The sequence below is a fragment of the Osmerus eperlanus genome, chromosome 14 (genome assembly GCF_963692335.1).
Source record: "Osmerus eperlanus chromosome 14, fOsmEpe2.1, whole genome shotgun sequence".
NCBI classification, from domain to species: Eukaryota; Metazoa; Chordata; class Actinopteri; order Osmeriformes; family Osmeridae; genus Osmerus; species Osmerus eperlanus.
Window position 1 is genome coordinate 17,374,304 of NC_085031.1, and position 20,411 is coordinate 17,394,714.

The 20,411-nt window shown below is 47.7% G+C and overlaps 1 protein-coding gene and 1 pseudogene across 3 annotated transcripts; one reads left to right on the forward strand and one right to left on the reverse strand.

Moving 5' to 3' along the window:
- The window catches only part of LOC134034374 (aerolysin-like protein), a 118,778-nt pseudogene that overhangs the window by 80,202 nt on the left and 18,165 nt on the right, over positions 1-20,411 (forward strand).
- On the reverse strand, positions 191-10,015 carry psip1a (PC4 and SFRS1 interacting protein 1a). Of its 3 annotated transcripts, none has more exons than XM_062478858.1 (16): positions 9,929-10,014; positions 9,294-9,373; positions 9,074-9,150; positions 8,291-8,429; positions 8,027-8,113; positions 7,436-7,531; positions 4,637-4,688; positions 4,451-4,526; positions 4,030-4,204; positions 3,832-3,908; positions 3,648-3,703; positions 3,160-3,230; positions 2,765-2,866; positions 2,371-2,566; positions 1,340-1,424; positions 191-1,062 (listed from the first exon to the last, which is right to left on the reverse strand). In XM_062478858.1, exons 2-16 carry the CDS (start codon positions 9,363-9,365, stop codon positions 1,032-1,034), a joined length of 1,392 nt encoding a protein of 463 aa, XP_062334842.1. In that variant the 5' UTR covers positions 9,366-9,373; positions 9,929-10,014; the 3' UTR covers positions 191-1,031. The 3 variants fall into 3 exon arrangements, with proteins under 3 accessions (XP_062334842.1, XP_062334843.1, XP_062334844.1); XM_062478859.1 differs by having other exon boundaries at positions 9,294-9,378; positions 9,929-9,978; XM_062478860.1 differs by lacking the exon at positions 7,436-7,531 and having other exon boundaries at positions 9,929-10,015.

Genomic DNA, 20,411 nt, shown 5'->3' on the forward strand with positions numbered 1-20,411 from the left:
GTGCTGTTTTTGAACTCTGAAGTAGATTTTAGGGTTAGAATATGGTTGTGGAAACAGATTTCCGTTTACAGGATGTGAAAAGCCGGTGACATTGAGCGGGTCCAATAAAAATAATTCCCCCCCGGGGTTGTGTGGCGAGAACAGGCACATGACCGATCAGTTCCTGCTATGACATGAAACCACCAACATATCTGAACCACTGCTTTATTTAATGGATACAGATACAAGAGGTTTTAAGACACGAATGAACATGTTCATATTTACAAGAATGGACAACTTTAAAAGACAAAAGTTCAAGAAAAAAAAAAAAGCACTTTCTTGGCAGAATAAACTTTGGCAAACCTACAGAGTAGAAGTATGTGCATCTAGTCAAATAAATGTCAGTCTGGATTAGAATGCAAATGAGAAACTAAGCATATCTAGTTTCACTAACTCAAACGGGTCTGAGGAAAACACAAAAATGAAACTAAAGATATGATAGAACTGTAATCCAACCGATTACAAAATGTGCGTCTTAAAATCCTTTAGTGGACACTAAATAAAGAAACAAACAAAATCTACATCTAATATACATGTTGCTCTAGAGGTCCACCCTAAATCTTGAGGGATGTTGAGGTTGTGTAACCAAGAGGCTGTGGCTTGAGCCGTGCTGTGTGGTGTCAGGCCTACACTACACACCTCACATTCAGAGTTGGGGCTTCTGGTTAGAAACATCACACAGAAACTCCAACCATGACCCTCCACTAATGAATCCAGGAAGTAGTTATTCTAACAGTCAGTTGGGCGCAAAAACACCAGATCACCAGTCACAGCTGTGTTCAAAATCCATTTAAATACTTTCCCAGAAGCTTGAGACTGCCTCTGACTCCAGATGGAGTCCTGGACTGCCTCTGACTCCAGATGGAGTCATGGGGATCATTCTGATGATGCCAGGCAGCCTCAATCAAACCCAGATAAAGTATTTGAAATGTTTCCAGCGACCTGCTGAGCCACATCTCTACAGCGCAGCAGCGAAGCCACGCCTGGCGTCTTCAGATACACTCCTGCTGGACAGCAGCAACACTGTAGAGGAACACAGGTTGTAACACTCACAGAGGGGTATTAATACTGTATGGCCAACACTAGAGGAACACAGTATAGCTACGACTGTACAGCCGATGTCGTACAACTAATACTTACAAAGACGACAAAATTTTTTTTGATTTTGATGATACACTCCCAGTGAATAAATCCAGTGTGTGTGTGTCTGACCTGTCTCCTGAGGAATGGTGTGTGTGTGTGTGTGTGTGTCTGACCTGTCTCCTGAGGAATGGTGTGTGTGTGTGTGTGTGTGTCTGACCTGTCTCCTGAGGAGGGGTCTGCAGGTGTGTCTGACTCCTGCTTCTCTTCATCTGGACACGTGTCCCCGTTAGTCATCTTGTTATCTGGGGGAAGGACACACGCCTTATCTCCCAACTCAGACACACTCAGTTGGTCCAGCACAGATGTGTGATCACATGATGCCTCAGCCGTGAAAACAGAGATTATCCGTTAGTCAGACGCATCTCTCTCTCCTGAGGACGAGAAATCACAGCAGCCATGTCTGCAGGCCTCATCTTTGCTGCTCTCACCACTGTTGATCTAGTTTCTCTCTCTCTCTCCCTCCCCCTCTCTCTCTCTCTCTCTCTCTCTCTCTCTCTCTCTCTCTCTCTCTCTCTCTCCCCCTCTCTCTCTCTCCCCCCCTCTCTCTCTCTCTCCCTCCGCAATCTCAACCCTCCTCAGGGCTCCCTTCCTGGCCTCCTCCTTCCCCTCCTCACCTCCTTCCCTGGCCAGCTCAACCCTCCTCAGGGCTCCCTTCCTCCATCCTATCCCCTCCTCACCTCCTTCCCTGGCCAGCTCAGCCCTCCTCAGGGCTCCCTTCCTGGCCTCCACCCCTCCCCTCTCCTCCCCTCCTCACCTCCTTCCCTGGCCAGCTCAGCCCTCCTCAGGGCTCCCTTCCTCCATCCTATCCCCTCCTCACCTCCTTCCCTGGCCAGCTCAGCCCTCCTCAGGGCTCCCTTCCTGGCCTCCACCCCTCCCCTCTCCTCCCCTCCTCACCTCCTTCCCTGGCCAGCTCAGCCCTCCTCAGGGCTCCCTTCCTGGCCTCCACCCCTCCCCTCTCCTCCCCTCCTCACCTCCTTCCCTGGCCAGCTCAGCCCTCCTCAGGGCTCCCTTCCTGGCCTCCACCCCTCCCCTCTCCTCCCCTCCTCACCTCCTTCCCTGGCCAGCTCAGCCCTCCTCAGGGCTCCCTTCCTGGCCTCCACCCCTCCCCTCTCCTCCCCTCCTCACCTCCTTCCCTGGCCAGCTCAGCCCTCCTCAGGGCTCCCTTCCTCCATCCTATCCCCTCCTCACCTCCTTCCCTGGCCAGCTCAGCCCTCCTCAGGGCTCCCTTCCTGGCCTCCTCGTACTGCTTCTGTTCGCTGGTGGACCTGCAGAGCACCTGGGCCAGCGCCTGCTCCCCCTCCCCCACCAGGAACATGCTCTTGAATTTGTTATACAGCATGCTGGCCTTGTCCATGACATCCTGGCTAGCCTTGAACCGCCGGATCTACACACACACAGAGATATTAACAGGCCTCTTCATGAGATTGTTTAGGAAAATACACACATTACTGTAGACTTGAAAAGTGTTTGAGAGTGGGAAGGAATGGAGTTTGAGTATGAGTAGTGTGTGTGTGTGAGTGTGTGTGTGAGAGTGTGTGTGTAAGAGTGTGTGTGTGTGTGGGAGAGAGTGTGTGTTGGGTACCTTCTTGAGGGTGGAGATAAGCTCACTGTGCTTCTGCAGGTGCTGTGTGTTGAGCTGTAGAGACCCCAACTCATCCAGCGCTGCCAGACACTTCCTCACATCCTGACACACACACACACACACACACACACACACACACAGAGACAGAGCTGTTTAACAAGCAGTCAGCTTCCCAGTCAGTCCGTCAGTCCTCCTCCTTCCTCCTCTCAGAGTCAGTCTTGCTCCTCACAGAGTCAGTCTTCCTCCTCAGAGTCAGACTTGCTCCTCACAGAGTCAGTCTTGCTCCTCCTCAGAGAGTCAGACTTCCTCCTCAGAGTCAGACTTGCTCCTCACAGTCAGTCTTCCTCTTCACCAGACTAAACCTCACGTAACACAGAGCTGATGTTCAAGTTTACCGGGTTGTCAATCTTCAGAGAGATTTTGATTTCTCCGTGCAACCTCTGCAGCCGTGATTCTGTGGGTATTTCTGCGTGAAACAAGACAAAGTTTAAATAAAACAGCCGTGATTCACAACCCACACTGAATCCCGGTGCGCACCAGTGTTGACGAACCTAACGCCCCTAGTCTCATAAACGCTAAATGGCTTATGTGTGAATGGGGCATCTGTGAGACTGAACTGTGGGTGCGTCATGAACACGGATTACACTGTCTGCACCAGTGTGTTCAAAAGATAACAATATGAATAATAATATGAATAATCCCAATATGAATAATAACAATATGAATAATAATATGAATAATCCCAATATGAATAATCCCAATATGAATAATCCCAATATGAATAATCCCAATATGAATAATCCCAATATGAATAATAACAATATGAATAATACCAATATGAATAATCCCAATATGAATAATAACAATATTAATAACAACTCACCTTTTTTCTTGTCTTTCCTCTCTCCGTCTCCTTTCTTCCCTTCATCTTTACCTGGTCTGAAGGTAGGAAACAGCTGGTCACATGACACCCACACACCCACCACATACACACACACCACACACACACACACCCACCACACACACACCCACCACATACACACACACACTCACACTCCCACACGTACTCTTTCCCCTCGTCCTGCTTGCGTCTCCTCCCCTCGTCTTTCTCCTCCGTGTTGTGCTGCCGCCTGTGACCTCTGACCTGCAGCTCACACACACACACCACACCACACCACACACACACACACACCACACAGGGATGAGTCCAGTAGCAGGGATCAGGGATGAGTCCACTAACAGGGAGTCTTAGAATCGCCCCTCACCTCCTCATCCTCGGACGAGCTCTCCTCCTTGGTCTGTCTCTTCCTCTTAGCGTCCGGCTCCTTGCCCTCATCCCTGGCTCTGCCCTCATCCTTCCTCCTCCTCCTCTCTTCCTCTCCTCTCCTGGACCGCTCGTCCGCAGCGCGCTTCCTCTTCCTGTCAGACTCTGCAGACTCCCTGAGGACACACACACACCCATGCACAGCATACACACACCCATACACCCACACACAGCATACACACACCCATACACCCACACACAGCACACACCCATACACAGCATACACACACCCATACACCCACACACAGCATACACACACGTACACACACACACATCTCTCAGATCCTCAGTCCCAACACAACAACACTGGGACAGATCAATCAGCCACCAACATGTGTGTGTGTGTATATGCGTGAACGTACATATCACTTCCTGAGCCGTGGAGATCCTGCAGTGAGGTCATCTTGTCAGCCTTGGGCTTCCTCCCCCTGCGCTTACCTGGGGAGCACACACACACACACCTGTCAGTTTTATAGACCACTCCTGCCCCCCCGCCCCACCCCACCAACCAAGACCAAATCAACCAAAAGCTGAACACACTCACACACCTGAAGGGCTGGCGGGTGCATCCTCTTTCTCTGAGTCCTGGTCGGCTTCACTCTAGAGCAAGGAAACACACACTTCATCACCTGGAGCTGCAGGGAAGCGTGTGTGCGTGCTGCAGTGTGTGTGTGTGCTGCAGTGTGTGTGTTTGTGTGCGTGCTGCAGTGTGTGTGTTTGTGTGCTGCAGTGTGTGTGTTTGTGTGCGTGCTGCAGTGTGTGTGTTTGTGCTGCAGTGTGTGTGTGTGTGCTGCAGTGTGTGTGCGTGCTGCAGTGTGTGTGTGTGTGCTTTGGTAGGCCTTTATCTGTTGTTGACTCCGTTCCCAGTGTGTGACCCCCCCCTCCTCTCTCCCTCCAGAAAGTGATCATAATCCACCCCTCCTCTCTCCCTCCAGAAAGTGATCATAATCCACCCCTCCTCCCTCCCTCCAGGAAGTGATCATAATCCACCCCTCCTCCCTCCCTCCAGGAAGTGATCATAATCCACCCCTCCTCCCTCCCTCCAGGAAGTGATCATAATCCACCCCTCCTCCCTCCCTCCAGGAAGTGATCATAATCCACCCCTCCTCCCTCCCTCCAGGAAGTGATCATAATCCACCCCTTCTTCTTCCTCCCCCTCCTGGCGGGGTGGGGCGTGTCCTCCTGACCGGGGGGGGGGTCCTGGAGGGACGAGACACACCCATGACCCAGGAAGTGGCCCAGGAAGTGACCCGGGAAGTGACCCACAACACAGGAAATGACACCCATGACGAGCTGCTTCCACCAGGAGCGGACCAGACAAACGGGATGTGTTACATGATATGGGTGTGAAGTCAAACATGTCTGGCCATTTTTTTTAAATCTTTCTCCCAAATTTCAAAAGCGGGTTTGACTGAAAATGTTTTTAAGTAGTAGTGGGCTAGAACAGCCTCTGGCACCATCTAGTGGACGGTTACCGTACTGCAACAAATATGGCTGCCGCCTTCAGCCTCGTTTAGTTTCCTGTGTTTGAGACACCGAGAAAGTGCCCGAAAAGTGTGTTTAAGAGAAGTTAAATACACACATCTTCGCCATTTCTTGCTTGAAAATGATCAGAAACAAGTTTTAAGAAAAAAAAGTGTGAACAACATTAGAATCAAGACACTTTGAAAGCTGAACACTGACAGAACGACTCACTGTTCACCTTGTCAGAACACTGACAGAACGACTCACTGTTCACCTTGTCTGAACGACTCACTGGTCACCTTGTCTGAACGACTCACTGGTCACCTTGTCTGAACGACTCACTGGTCACCTTGTCTGAACACAGACAGAACGACTCACTGTTCACCTTGTCTGAACACTGACAGAACGACTCACTGTTCACCTTGTCTGAACACTGACAGAAAGACTCACTGTTCACCTTGTCTGAACACAGACAGAACGACTCACTGTTCACCTTGTCTGAACACTGACAGAACGACTCACTGTTCACCTTGTCTGAACACTGACAGAAAGACTCACTGTTCACCTTGTCTGAACACTGACAGAACGACTCACTGTTCACCTTGTCTGAGGCTGAAACCACGGCACAGACAGCCATGCACACAGAATGGAACCTCGTCGATATATGAATCATAAAAGAATAAACGTTCAATGATAGGAGAAGCAGGCGGCCTTGTGCACAGACAGTTGTGTTCATTAATCATGTCAATTAATGAATAAACTGAATTCACAACATTCGCAAGTTACACCAAAAGTAGACTGCAATATGGATGGAGAGCAAATGTAGAGACAGAAATGACATGCCGTCGTGTAAATAAGATAAATAACATAAGGCCATTTAGTTTTTTTAATAAAAGAGCAAGCAATAGGCCTGTTTTATAGGAAAGGTAACCTTAAATGACTTATTTTGTGATCGGGTGCTATATTAAAAATAAAAAAAAATGAACTTGACCTTCCAAGGGGGGGGGGGCGGGGGGTGCCGTTGGGGGGGCGGGGCGCCCCCCTAGTATAATGCTAGGGGAAACACTGCGTTCCTGTGCAGGTGTGGGCTTGAGGGGGTGTATAAACTAGGGGACATACTGTCTCACCCCCTGGTCTCCCCATGCTGTGGTGTGTTAATCCCTCGTTTCAGACACGGGGGCCTTGTGAACATGTGTCAGGGCACCAGCCTGTGTGACGATCTCCAGCATCCTTCCCTGTTCTCCAGTACAGCCTCAAACCACCAAGCCACAGCCAGGTGCCGCACGGTGTACGGTACACCTCCAGAGGGCCCACCACAGAGCTGCATCCCCCGTCCCCAGGACCGGCTCAGAGAGACAGGCCCGTACCAGGCCAGCACCACAGAGAGAGAGACCGTCCCGTACCAGGACAGCACCACAGAGAGAGAGACAGGCCCGTACCAGGACAGAACCACAGAGAGAGAGAGACCGTCCCGTACCAGGACAGCACCACAGAGAGAGAGAGAGACAGGCCCGTACCAGGCCAGCACCACAGAGAGAGAGACAGGCCCGTACCAGGCCAGCACCACAGAGAGAGAGACAGGCCCGTACCAGGACAGCACCACAGAGAGAGAGACAGGCCCGTACCAGGACAGAACCACAGAGAGAGAGAGACCGTCCCGTACCAGGACAGCACCACAGAGGGAGAGAGAGACAGGCCCGTACCAGGCCAGCACCACAGAGAGACCGTCCCGTACCAGGCCAGCACCACAGAGGGAGAGACAGGCCCGTACCAGGCCAGCACCACAGAGGGAGAGAGACCACAACACCCCGGGTCTCGCATGCTTGTGTTTCTCAAAGTAGGCGGGCCCCCGAACTACAAATCCCATCATGCATTGTACGTACATCCTGGCCCTGAGGCCCGGGTTCAGAGACCTCCATGACAACTTCCTCCTCCATTTCCTCCTCCTCATTATCTCGCTCTGCCTCCCCGCTCGAACCCTGAATGTACCAAACACAGGGGCATCGGGGGTGTAGGATGGGAGGGAGGGGGGCGAAGGGGTTAATTCTGCCTAGCAACCAGTTGACCATCAGATGGGGGGGAATCGAATTTTGACAAAAGTTCCTAGAGAATCAGGTTTTGACTGGTTCCCGTACTCTGAACAGTTAGCGCAGAAAACAGATTGATACATGTCAGTCATTCGGGTTGTTACTGTAATAACTGTGTGGCCTCTGGTAGGATAAACAAACCAAAAACTCGACACGGTTAGCAAAACAAGAGACATCACGACAGCAGTGAGAAATGTGAACATTTAGCATTAGTGCTGATGGAAGCAATATTAATAAAATGTAGGAACATTTGGTTTTCCTGACCAACAGAGAGAGAGACAAAGATACTGAGACAAAGAGAACAGAAACGAGCAGAAGGAGAAAAACAAGAGAGAGAGAGATAGAGGGAGATAGAGAATGATAGAGGTAGAGAATGAATGAACTTACTTTAGATTTCTTCTTCTCATCTCCATCCTCGTCCAGTTCTGGATTGCTGTCAGAATCCTGCTCTGTCATCGAGTCAGACGGCATCATCTAGGAAAACAAACAAACAAACACCACAGCAACAATAAACAAACTATGGAGATGGAGATCTAGGAGGGTGGAGGTAGAGGAGGGGAGAAGGTAGAGGAGGGGAGGAGGTAGAGGAGGGGAGGAGGTAGAGGAGGGGAGGAGGTAGAGGAGGGGAGGAGGTAGAGGAGGGTGGATTACCTTGGGTCCGTTGAGCTCCACTTGGGGGTTGTTCTCAATCTCCCAGAGCCCCTCGTTGAAGCCCTTCCTCTTGTTGGGCCTGGCATACCTGTCCTTGTTGGGCAGGTAGGGGAATATATCTTTGGGCCCCAGGAATGCTCTGGAACAACAGAAGAGGCAGATAGTCAACCAGTAAAAGTAACAGCAACTAATCAGCAACCGGGCATGCATGGTCCTAGCTTTGCTTTGTTGGATGAAAGAGTACCGTTTGTTTTGGTCTGAAGCACTTCTTTGGCTCCCAATTGTGAACTGCACACCATGTCTGTTATCTCTGTTAGAGATGTGCTTACTTTGTGATGTGCCTGGGATGTGCTTACTTTGTGATGTGCCTGGGATGTGCTTACTTTGTGATGTGCCTGGGATGTGCTTACTTTGTGATGTGCCTGGGATGTGCTTACTTTGTGATGTGCCTGGGATGTGCTTACTTTGTGATGTGCCTGGGATGTGCTTACTTTGTGATGTGCCTGGGATGTGCTTACTTTGTGATGTGCCTGGGAAATACAGGACTGGTCCTTGACTCTGACCACCGAAATACTGTTAAAACTCTGCCCTTCTGATCCTTGATCTTCTGCAATGTTTTCTATATGCCATATTTCTACGTCGCTTTAGATAAAAGCGTCTGCTAAATGTAGTCAGTCAGTGAAAGTGTATGTTTTATTTGTCGTTTGCCAATGACAGGCAACACCAAAGTAATATGGTAAATAGACAGGCAAACAAATGAATAGCTAAACTACAACTACTCACGTTTCGTGGGTTCCAAAGAAGAAGATTGGGAACTTTATGTTGGAAGGTTTTACAGCTCCATCTGGAACTTCATCAATCTGGGAGAGGCAGAGAGAGAGGGAGAGAGAGGGGGGGAGGCAAGCAGGGAGAGAGGGAGAGAGAGGGGGGGGGCAATCAGGGAGAGGGAGAGTGAAAAAATATGTAAATTGTGGGTGGGTGGATGGAGAATGTGGAGACTCACTCTGGCAGGCCAGTGGGGATATCCCTTCATCTTGGCAAAAATCAGGTCACCTGGTTTGAAGTCCCGTGCCATTATCTTCACAATACTGTACAAACGAAACGACAATGCATCATCGACCCACACGTAAATGAATTCAAGTTACCCTAACGTTCAAACAACCCGGACATTGGTAGTCGAATTAAACTATTGTTGGCACTGACGTATGAGTTAAGTTGTGACTGCATGTGGGTGTGTAAATAGTTGGGGTCGTTGCTTAACCCCTCCCATTATTGCGTTCAGAAGCGAAACGTGGACATTTTCATTCATACGGAATAATGTGTTCAAAATAACTCGGTGTAGATTAATGTATCAACCATATACGTGTACATTCAACTTTGTGTTAGCTTGTCAATATGTAGCAATGCAGCGAACAGTAACAAACACGGGTTGGTTCGGATTGTTATGTTGCTAGCGTTATTTTCCGGGATGAAAACATAATGTGCTAGCCACTTGCTTCTCCTCCTCAAAAATAAAGCGTTTTAAACAATAAGTACACATTTACAAAGGCATGCACGTTTGTCAACTATGAGCTGAGCTATACGTATTCACATATTTATCTCCGACATCGACAAAACATTCAGCAATGTAATATTTACCACTGTACGGTCCTGTTCGCGAGCTGCTTCTGCACACGCTTTCCTGCTCCCGCGCGGCACGATAACGGGACGTACCACTACACCTTCTACAGGGGGGACGCCCGCTCAAAGACAGGAAATTAAAAATGATTTCAACGTAGCCTAGTATGAATTAGTTTACCATCGAAGTTTTTTTTCTTCTTATTTAGTTTGACAAAAGTTTTGGTTTGATAGGTACTATTAATCCACAAAAGCAAATTATTTTATTGTGAGGTAAGCTATCATAGGCCCGGTCAAGTTTACACTACGCCAAAAATAAACTTTTTTCTAAAACTGGTGCTGATGCTGCGAAGAGAATCTGCTTGTATGTGCAGGCGTTACAAATTAAACAAAGCCGTTTAAAACAACGTTCATTTCTACAAATACAATTTGTATATGTCAAATCAAAATAACTCAACATGAAACTGCAACGTTACCTCAGCAAGTGCTTTGAGGCATAGCCTAGTCAACTTCCAAAGCACAGCAAAGTTTTTTATTAGTTTTTATTTGTTTTTATTATTACCTTTGAATACAAAACAAATCTGTTTCCAATGTCATCCAAGCGTCTGATGTTGAACAATCCAGCAGTAGGCTACCATCCAGCCGTTGGAACTGTTCCCGCGGATCTTTTTGAACATAGTTCAATGCGAACAGCTCATCCAAAAAGTGAAGAATAAAACTTTCAAAACAATACCACCATCATAAACATAATCTACAGCAGCGATTTCCAACCTGTGGGCCGCGGCCCATTAGTGGTCCGCTAGGGTCATAGCCAACAGGAGGGCCGCCAAACCAATGAAAACTAAAGTATGAAAAATGTATACATATAAAATATTTATATAGGCTGTTGGTACATGATTATTCAAATTCTTAATCATTTTAAAATGACATTTTGCCTTCATGATGACCGAGACGCCAATAGTTACGCTTGGCACGTTGACGAAAGACCAACTGACATTTCCACCTTAACTTGCATTCGCCCACTTTGCATCAATCCCATAGATATATACAGAGCCATAGAAAAAGAGAGTTGCGACACGCTTTGATCTCGCCGACACGTGATCACGTGGTTCATGTAGCTCGCTGTAGTTCCAAAAAAACCCACTGCTGTCAACCGGTTTGAATGGTTTTCAATGAAGCTGGCCAACGGAAGTCGCTTTCTCAGGCAAATGATGAATGAAACAGGCTCGGTTAAAGAAATCCGATATTCTGGCTATCTTCAGCAGACTCGTATCTACAAAAGGCTGTCCTCCCTGACGTGTTTGGTGTAGAATGGAGTGAAATACAACATTGTGAACACTCACTGCCAGTGAAACACAGGAAAAAAAGCTAGAGCTTTTTCGTCACGTGGTTCCGGTAGCTCCCTGTAGTTAAACAAAACCCCCACTGCTGTCAACCTGTTTGAATGGTTTTCGGCGGGACAGACAGCAGCACCATCTCGAGTCACGGACATTTTCGGTATATTAACACATAATGTCAATTGATTACTTGTGTGTTGTATCATGTATGTCTGATACTTTATTAACATGTATGTATTACATGAACTTATACATAACGCAATATTGTGAAGCAGAGCTAGAAATGGCTATGCTAGCTACCATACTGTACAAACTGTACTGTACCATACTGTACATACCAAACAGTAGCCTAATGAGGACTATATTGTTCCACTTAACGTTTAACCTTGGACGGTTTAAGTAAATGGGTCTTGTTAAACGTTTTTTTATTCATCAGCCCACTTACAATTTAGCCTACAACATTAACAACACTTATATTTGTAGTACTTGATGCAAGTTGAATCTAACCATTATCACCAGAAACTGCTCAATTTAACCCTCGTGCTGCCTTCGGGTCACATGACCCAAAGGTTCATAACGAACCATCGTTGTGTTTACCCAATTTTACCCAATACAAAAACAAATAAAAATAATTTTCTTTTAACCATTCCAATGTGGGGGGTCTGAGACAGCCCGACAGTTAAAAGAAAATGCTTCACTTTGTTTTTGTATGAGGTAAATTTGTCGCAATACGACGGTGGGTCACAATGACTGATGGGTCAGAATGACCCGAAGATAACACAAGGGTTAAGACAAGAAAGGAGTTTGGTAAATAGAACAGAATAAACAAGGCAACCAACTGCATTCAATAAAACATTTTATTGTACAATATGTCCTGTGTTCTTCCACTCCTTTTGTTTGTAGTGATCCGGTGATCTTCTGGCTATGATACATGTACAGCTAGCTAGAGTAAAAGTGTTGCTTACGTAGACCTACAGTCTAGCTCCAACTGCATTTAGAATCTAACAAGCTTACGACAAACTTTAAATAAAGATGGCTATATAAAATACTACTAATAACAATTGATATGTGGTGGTCGAAATATGAAAAAATGCAGGATTTTCGTGAATTTACCAGCTAACTTGCTTCGGACCACTTAATTTGCAATTCATTGTTGCTAGCTCTACTAACTAGGCTAATAAGAGCTATATATAGAAGACTTACTTTGTATGCCAACGAACACCAATAATTAGAACTAATTTGACAGACTATAAGCCAACTGACTTCTGGTTATGATACACGTGCTCTCTAGCTAGCTTCAGTAAAAGTGTTGCTTATGTTAGATACTAGCTAGACCTACAGTCAAGCTCTAACTGCGTTTCGAATCAAACAAGCTATAATCTTACGATAAACTTTATCTAAAGCTAGCTATATGAAATACTACTAATAACAATTGATATGTGGTGGTAAAAATATGAAAAAATGAAGGATTTTCATCAATTTACCACCTAACTTGCTTCGGAGACACTGAAAATGAATGGGGTTGAACGGTGGAAAATGCAATGTTTGGAACTACAGGTCGCATGTGACACGCTTTACTTCCGCATTCCTCGATAACAATGGGAGTCTATGGAAGTGTCGCAACTCTCTTTTTCTACGGCTCTGGGAAACATAAAACATTCCAGGGCTGGTGGGTCCCCGAGGATCAGGGTTGAGAAATGCTTATGTTTATCTCTGCATGATATCTCATCTATGGGGATTCCAGTAGTCTCTGTAACAGACAAAACTTAGTTTATGAGCCGTTTCCGCTCTACTTCCTAAACTCCTCCCTTCGATGCAATTCACTTCCGTTCTGGCGGGCTGGGTTGTTTTGCTAGCTAGCTCCGTTGTGCCGACAAAGCACTGATATCGCAGTGACAAAGAGGATATACAATTTACAACATGAAGAAAAGTGGTTCGGGAACGACGTGTGCTGTAGTTGGTTGCAAACACTCGAGAAAGCACCTGAACGAGTGGTTAGATAGAGTGCTACGACCACCAGTTTTAAAACCTAGCATCGCCTGTTACAGTTATACTACAGTAGTATGCTTATTGTTTGTAGGCTATTCACATTTTGTTGGTGTTCCTTTGTCCTATTGTTGCAGTGGATTTAATAATTATACATTGATATGTGGATATAATAATTCAAACCTTTCAAAGTGCCAATACACACATCTGTAAAAGCCCGGCATGAGGTGTGTAGCCAACCGGTGCTTGTTTAAAGCAGTTATAACCGGGTTCATAGGAAGAATAGATAGATAAGTAGGCACTTCAGGCAGTGACAAGCCACTTAAATAAGGATAACAGTGTACTGCCTGTCTTGTCCTTCTGAAGTTGTTAAATTGAATAGGCTGAACATCAACATGTAACATCAATAGCCTAGAAATTCCAAACGAATTAGCTTTCAATGTTATGTATACCTAGGCTACTTGGACCGTGTCCTGGCAATAAATAAAGAACATTATGCTACATGTTTTGCCAGGATAACTGGCAAGACCATTGAATGTTCATGATGTTCCTGTATGTTTATTCCTTTGACTGGGTACAACAACGCGATCAGTCAACCGACTATAAATGTTTTTAATGTCGGGCTACGAATTTATAGAACAACTTCTGTCTGATACGTGTGGCATCCTTTAGCCAAATAATTAGCCTACATTTTGCTGAGAGATTGAAGAGCTAGACAACAAATGTTCTAATGAATCACCGACTAAAGTCATCTTCTGACATTGCCTTTGCTCCATGTTAAAAGCTACAAAATGATGGACTGGCAAAAGCTTTATAACTATAAATCTACTCTAAAATGTACTTAAAAGTATGGCGACGACGTTGGCAACTTATCCAGTAGTAAATGTCAAACGACAAGTATGTCAAAGTAGAACCGTGATCCCAAGCTAGCATCAACATCGCTGTGTTTACACCGGCAGACGCTTTGCAAACCACTTCCGGCGGAAATGAAATGCATTTGTGTAGAGTTATGGCGGCCCCTGGGATTTGGCGCGTAAACTTGTCTATATCCCAGCATCAAATGATTCTTACTGTACACTGAGGACACTAGTATGAGTAAGCACAGTAAGTTTCAGGCATGTAACACTCCTAGTCAGGGTTAGCAAGGGGTGCATTTCATGGCAAGAAGGAATACAACAAGCCTGTCGTGAAATGCACCCCCCTCTATTGTCTGTTCTGTATATCCCAGCATCAAATGATTCGTACTGTGTACACTGAGGACACTAGTATGAGTAAGCACAGTAAGTTTCAGGCATGTAACACTTTCCTAGTCAGGGTTAGCAGGGTGCATTAAGCCTGTCGTGAAATGCACCCCCCTCTATTGTCTGTTCTGTATATCCCAGCATCAAATGATTCTTACTGTAAACTGAGGGCACTAGTATGAGTAACCACAGTAAGTTTCAGACATGTGACACTTAAAGGCCTTTATATATATCTATGATCAATCCACTATGCACGCATCACTTCCGCATATTGCATAAGACAAATCAACAACTTCCGGTAGCGAGCAGTTACTTTAGTTCTCAAACACTGCAAAAAAAGAAAAAAAAAGTTAGTTCTCAAACACAAAATGACGGTTTTTACGCGGAGTTCGGGTTGTCTTCCCTAAATAGTAATCGACGATGTGCATAGGATTCTATGTTGCAGACCTTCAAGCAAGAGGGAAAAGGTTCAAATTGTGTACGTTTCGAGCTACATCAACAATTACGAAGGTAAGGTTTATACCCACACAGTAAAAGTAGCTTGCTAGGCTACCTCTAGCTATCTCAGATTTGAGCAGTAAAGTTAGCTACATTATAATGTGCTCAAATATCTGTCATTATAATGTGTGCTTACTGTGGCGCTGATGGACAATGTCTGTCAACATTCAGAATAAGTGTGTTTTTTGTTAGTATTTTAATCCTGATAACTTAATCTTGCTATTTTAAATTAGCGTTTTTTAATTGCTTTCCCGTGTATGTATGAAATACTTCTGTGAAAAGGCGACATCTTGTGGGCAAGTTAGGTTTGTGCGCCGTGTGTTTTCTATGGACTTGACAAACCAAACCGTCTTACTGCCCTCTACTGGCTCCAAAATTACACGAGAGAATACCTGCTATCATCGCCTTCTGTGGCCTATTTTAACTTTTCCTTATTGACCTCACTCACGCACGCACACACACACACACACACACACACACACACACACACACACACACACACACACACACACACACACACACACACACACACACACACACACACACACACACACACACACACACACACACTCCCCTCCCTCAGTAGTCTCAGGCAATACTTCTTTCTCTCCATCTGAAAGAAACACAGCAGGAAGGAGTGTGCATTATGAAGGTGACCTGTCTTTACGGCCACAGCTCGTAGGACTGTGTGTGTGTTTGAGAGATTGGTGTATGACAAGCACATTAACATTTACGTGTATGTGTGGAAGACAATAGGAGGTGAGGCTGATGAATGTGAAGGACAGGTTCATCAGCCCTCTGGCCCTAGAGAGGGGGATTGGGGGGGGGGAGGAGGGGGGGAGGAGAGTAGAGGAGAGAGAGGAGGAGGGCGTGATGAGAGTAAAGGAGAGAGAGCCGCCCCAGGAACCAGGAATAGCAGCAGCAGCGCTGGGAGGAGGAGACACCAGGAGCTCTACCTGGGCTGGGAGGTGAGAGGCCTTAGTGTTGGACCCTGGCCAGCTCTGTGGGGCTCCTGCGCTCACACGACCAGAGGGGAGGGAGGAGGGAGGGGGGAGGGAGGGGGAGGAGGGAAGGTGACTACCCTTCACCCTGGCAGACGAGATGTTGGCACAGCGTCTCGTCCCCCGTCTCTCTCTCTCTCTCTCTCTCTCTCTCTCTCTCTCTCTCTCTCAGGGACTGGATGTCCTGCTGTCCTCCATCCCTCCATCTCTGTGTCCCCCTCCTGCTCTGTGAGGTGATCTTGATCTCACGTAGAGAGAGAGGGAGAGGGAGGGAGAGAGGGGGAGAGAGAGAGAGAGACAGAGAGAGGGGAAGAGGGAGAGGGGGAGGGAGAGAGAGAGGGAGAAAGGGGGGGAGACAGAGGGAGACAGGGAGAGAGAGAGGGAGAGAGAGGGAGAGGGAGAGAAGGAGGGGGAGAGACAGAGGGGGAGAGAGGGAGAGAGAGAGGGAGAGAGAGAGGGAGAGATAGAGAGAGGGAGAGAGAGAGACAGAAGCACATCCGCTGACCGGTAGACGAGGGCGGCAGAGCAGGACAGTTTGAGGCCTGCCTGGAGGAAGAGGGTGAAGTGTGTTAGTCTGGGGCTGTGTGGCGTCGCGTGAAGGGCACCTTCCCAGAGTTAAGTGAGCGATGATGTCCTTGAGACTGTGTGTGTGTGTCAGTCGTGCCCGTGGATTGGCATCCTTCCTGTTGCCGCTGGCAACCCTTCAGCCCATCGGGGGGGTGGCCTGGGGGTGCCATTGGAGGATGATGAAGTGGTCGCTAGGCAGGTCAGTGTGTTCATTAGCTCCGTAGGGGTGAGAGGGGCTCCTAGAGGAGGGGGAGGGGTGGTGTGTTTGTTTATGAAGTTGTCTTGGTAATTCTGGACGTGTGTCCGAATGTTCACGACAGAGAACAAGAATATGGCCCAAGAGGTGGAGGGGGGGTACAGGACACCTTCACTGCTAGTTTTCTATCCAGAATAAGGATCCTAAAATACTTTTGGATGAAAAAAAACGAAACATATACAACTTTTAGACTTAAGATTCTATTGTTTTTCTTTTTTTCACTCCTTCTTTACGAAGTGTGATTCTTCTCAGATGTGTGTTTGACAGAAGCCAGATGACTGTGGTGGTGGTGTTCAGGACAGGACTGAGGGCTCACTCAGGGAGGCGTGCGAGAGCTGTCTACTAGAGAACTAGAGAGGGACAGAGATGGAGAAAGAAGATGGAGGGACAGATGGAGGGATGGAGGGGATGATGGAGGGAGAGGGGGAATGGAGGGAGGGAGGAAGGGAAGGGATGGATGGGAGGATGGAGGGGAGGGTGGAGGGAGGGATGGAGGGGAGGATGGAGGGAGAGGGGGAATGGAGGGAGGGAGGGATGGAGGGGAGGATGGATGGGAGGGTGGAGGGAGGGATGGAGGGGAGGATGGAGTGGAGTATGGAGGGAGGGATGGAGGGAGGGATGGAGGGGAGGATGGAGGGAATCTAGGCCTCAGACAGGAGGTGAGGGTGTGAAGGCTGGGATGACAGATGCTTCTGTCAACGTTCCAACAGTCGCCACTTTGTGGGAGCACCCCCAGATGCCTCCCTCCCTCCCTCCCCCCCTCCCCACTCCCCCCTCCCCACTCCCAACTCCCCACTCCCCCCTCCCCACTCCCCACTCCCTCCTCTCCTCTCGACAGCCCGTGATAGGGGGAAGACAAGACATGAGCCGCCCTCACAGTGGTGTGGTGACCACGCTGGCACAGCAGGGGGTAGGGGGCGGTGATGGAGAGTACCAGGTCTGTGTGGGAGTGTGGCGTTGTTGGAGGTGGGTTATAAATGTGGGGGTCAGTGCGTCAGGACAGGAGAAGGGCTCTCTCGCTGGGCCTGGCTGCAACCAGCTGAGGAGAGGCCCCTGCAGTATACACACACACACACACACACTTCCCCCCCACCCACACACTCTCAGATACACACACATCCCCCCCCCCCCCTCTCTCACTCGTCCTCCTGCGAGGGAAGCAGATGTTTTCACTCGGGGGCGAGCCAAGTTTCCACAGCAACCTTCACATGATACAGAGGTCAGGCATGGTGTAAAGGTTGGCCGGGCGGGGCGGGCCGGGCCGTAAGGAGGGACACTTTGGAGGCAAACGCTTCAACTTTGATACAACAACATATTAATTATGGAGCCAGACCGGGGGCGGAGGGGAGTGATGGAACATGGTACCCCACCGGGCAGGGCCTGCTTCTGGGGTGGAGCAGCCAAGGCACCTGGCAAGGCCTGGATCTCCAGCACGCTGTCCTGCAGCACGCTGTCCTGCCTGACTGACAGAGACAGGAACAAGTAGGGAGGGTTAGGAAGGGTTAGGGCAGGAAGGGTTAGGGCAGGGTAAGGGTTAGGGTTAGGGCAGGAAGGGTTAGGGCAGGGTAAGGGTTAGGGTTAGGGCAGGAAGGCTGCAACACAACACATTCCGATTGAAATACTGTCATGTTGTCTTCATTTTAGGGATTCTAATTTGGGATAAGAATTCTGGAATTTTAACAATTCTGTTTTAGGAACACTGTAATATTGTATGGAACGTAATATTTAGCGTCCGCTTTCATCCAAAGTGGCATGCACGGGGAGGATTTGAACTAGAGCCCGACCGATAAAGGATTTTTAAGGCCGATACGATACAAATATTTGGTGATGTAAAAATCCGATATTCCGATATCGGCCGATATAAAAAAATATTTTAAAAATCCAGAAACGCGTAACAAAATAAAATCTGATTTCCCTAACAGTAGTTATTTGTAGTTTACATTTAGTCACTTTTAGCAGAAGTTCTTATCCAGAGCAACTGAGTACAGGGACATTCCCCGAGGCAATAAGGGTTAAGTGCCTTCCCAAGGACACAATGTCATTTGACATCAAACCAGCAACCTTCTGATTAATAGCCCGATTCCCTAACTGCTCAGCCATCTGACTCCTGTTATTATTTCCTCACTAAAATAATATGTTAATGCAGTTTCTGATAAATAAAATGTATAAAATACAAACTTAAGATATGAAACTTAGTCCTTAAAAAAAAAAAATATATTCATTTATCGGCCATTATAAATGCCGATACCGATAGTTTGGAAAATGCCCAATATCGACCGATATATCGGCGGGCCGATATTATCGGCCGATATTGGGCTCTAATTTGAACCAGACCAGATGAGTAGAACTGCTCTGACACCTGGAGTTGATTGGAAAATAGCTGTTATTGTCTGCTAATTGTGGGAAAGTGCTGGAAGTTGAGAGTCGGTTTGAAGGAAAATATTTTTATTTTAATCTGGGTTTACAGTTTACCCTGAGAGAAGTTTCTGAATAGTAGTTGAATTTAACTACATTGTTTTGTTATTTTCATCATGGTTATGGTGAGTTTACTCTGAACGCTGCCGGTGTCAACATTTTCTTTCCCATGAAGTGGAACTTGACTCCTGTCTCCCCTACGGCAGTCAGGAAGTGAAACGAGGCCATTAGTTTCATCACCCTGACCCAGGTACACAGGATCTGTAAGATCTGCCCTCTTCAGCCCAACCTGCCAAACAGCTGAGGTTCACCCCCACTCAACCTCTATCGATTAGAGAGAGAGAGAGAGAGAGAGAGAGAGGGGGCTAACAGGGATTACTTCCCAGAGCTGCTGTGAAAAGCTGAGCTTATTGGCTCTTTTTTAGATTTGGCAAATGGGCTTGATGAAGATGGGGGAGAGCAGATCCAGGGGCTTAGGGGGCACCGGGCCCCAACCAAGGGCTCCGGAGAGCTGCTCTGAAGGGAGACCAGTCCTCGTTTAGGAGTCTGGGGGGGGGGGGGGGTGGCTTTAAGTAAAGTAAAGTTATATCAACCGCTAAAAGGCCGCCCCGGCAACAATCGTCAAGGAAGTGAGACTTTTTTTGTGTGTGTGTACTGTTAACCGGGGGACTTGTGATCAAAGCGTCAGAACGTGTGATCCTCGCCATGCCGAAGAGGGGGGGAGGGGAGGGGGAGAGGGGGGGGGGGCAGAGGGGATTGTGGCGAATCACGGCGGGTTAGAAACGTAAAATCAGCACATTAGCTTTTCTAAGGACGTCAGATAAGAGCTGATCAGGGGGATCAGGACTACCAGGGGAAGGGGGGAGGGGGGAGGTGGGGGACACCCATAGGGAACTGACTATGGAGGAAGAGGAGGAGGGGCAAGGGGTGGAGGAAGAGGAGGGGAGGTAGAGGAGGGGGAAGTGGGGGAGAGAAAGAGGTCAAAACCTCCATGGTGAGAGAAGCTTCCAGACTCTACTCTTCGTGTGAGCGCGCGTGTATGTGTGTGTGTGGGCGGGTGGGGTGTTCAATCAGTCCTTTAATCAGTCCAGATGTGTGATGTGGGACTGGACCCCCTCATGATCTCCTGTGATGTTGAGTCAAACACACACTGCTGTGTGTGTGTGTGTGTGTGTGTGGCCTCCCTGCTTCCAGCTTTCAGCC

Coding starts and splice junctions, on each gene's coding strand:
- psip1a (XM_062478858.1), bottom strand. CDS start 9,365: ATGGCACGGGACTTCAAACCAGGTGACCTGATTTTTGCCAAGATGAAG. Junction 3,909..4,029: donor GCTCGTCCGAGGATGAGGAG/GTGAGGGGCGAT, acceptor TGTGAGCTGCAG/GTCAGAGGTCACAGGCGGCA. Junction 1,425..2,370: donor TGAGCTGGCCAGGGAAGGAG/GTGAGGAGGGGA, acceptor TCCTTCCCCCAG/ATAACAAGATGACTAACGGG.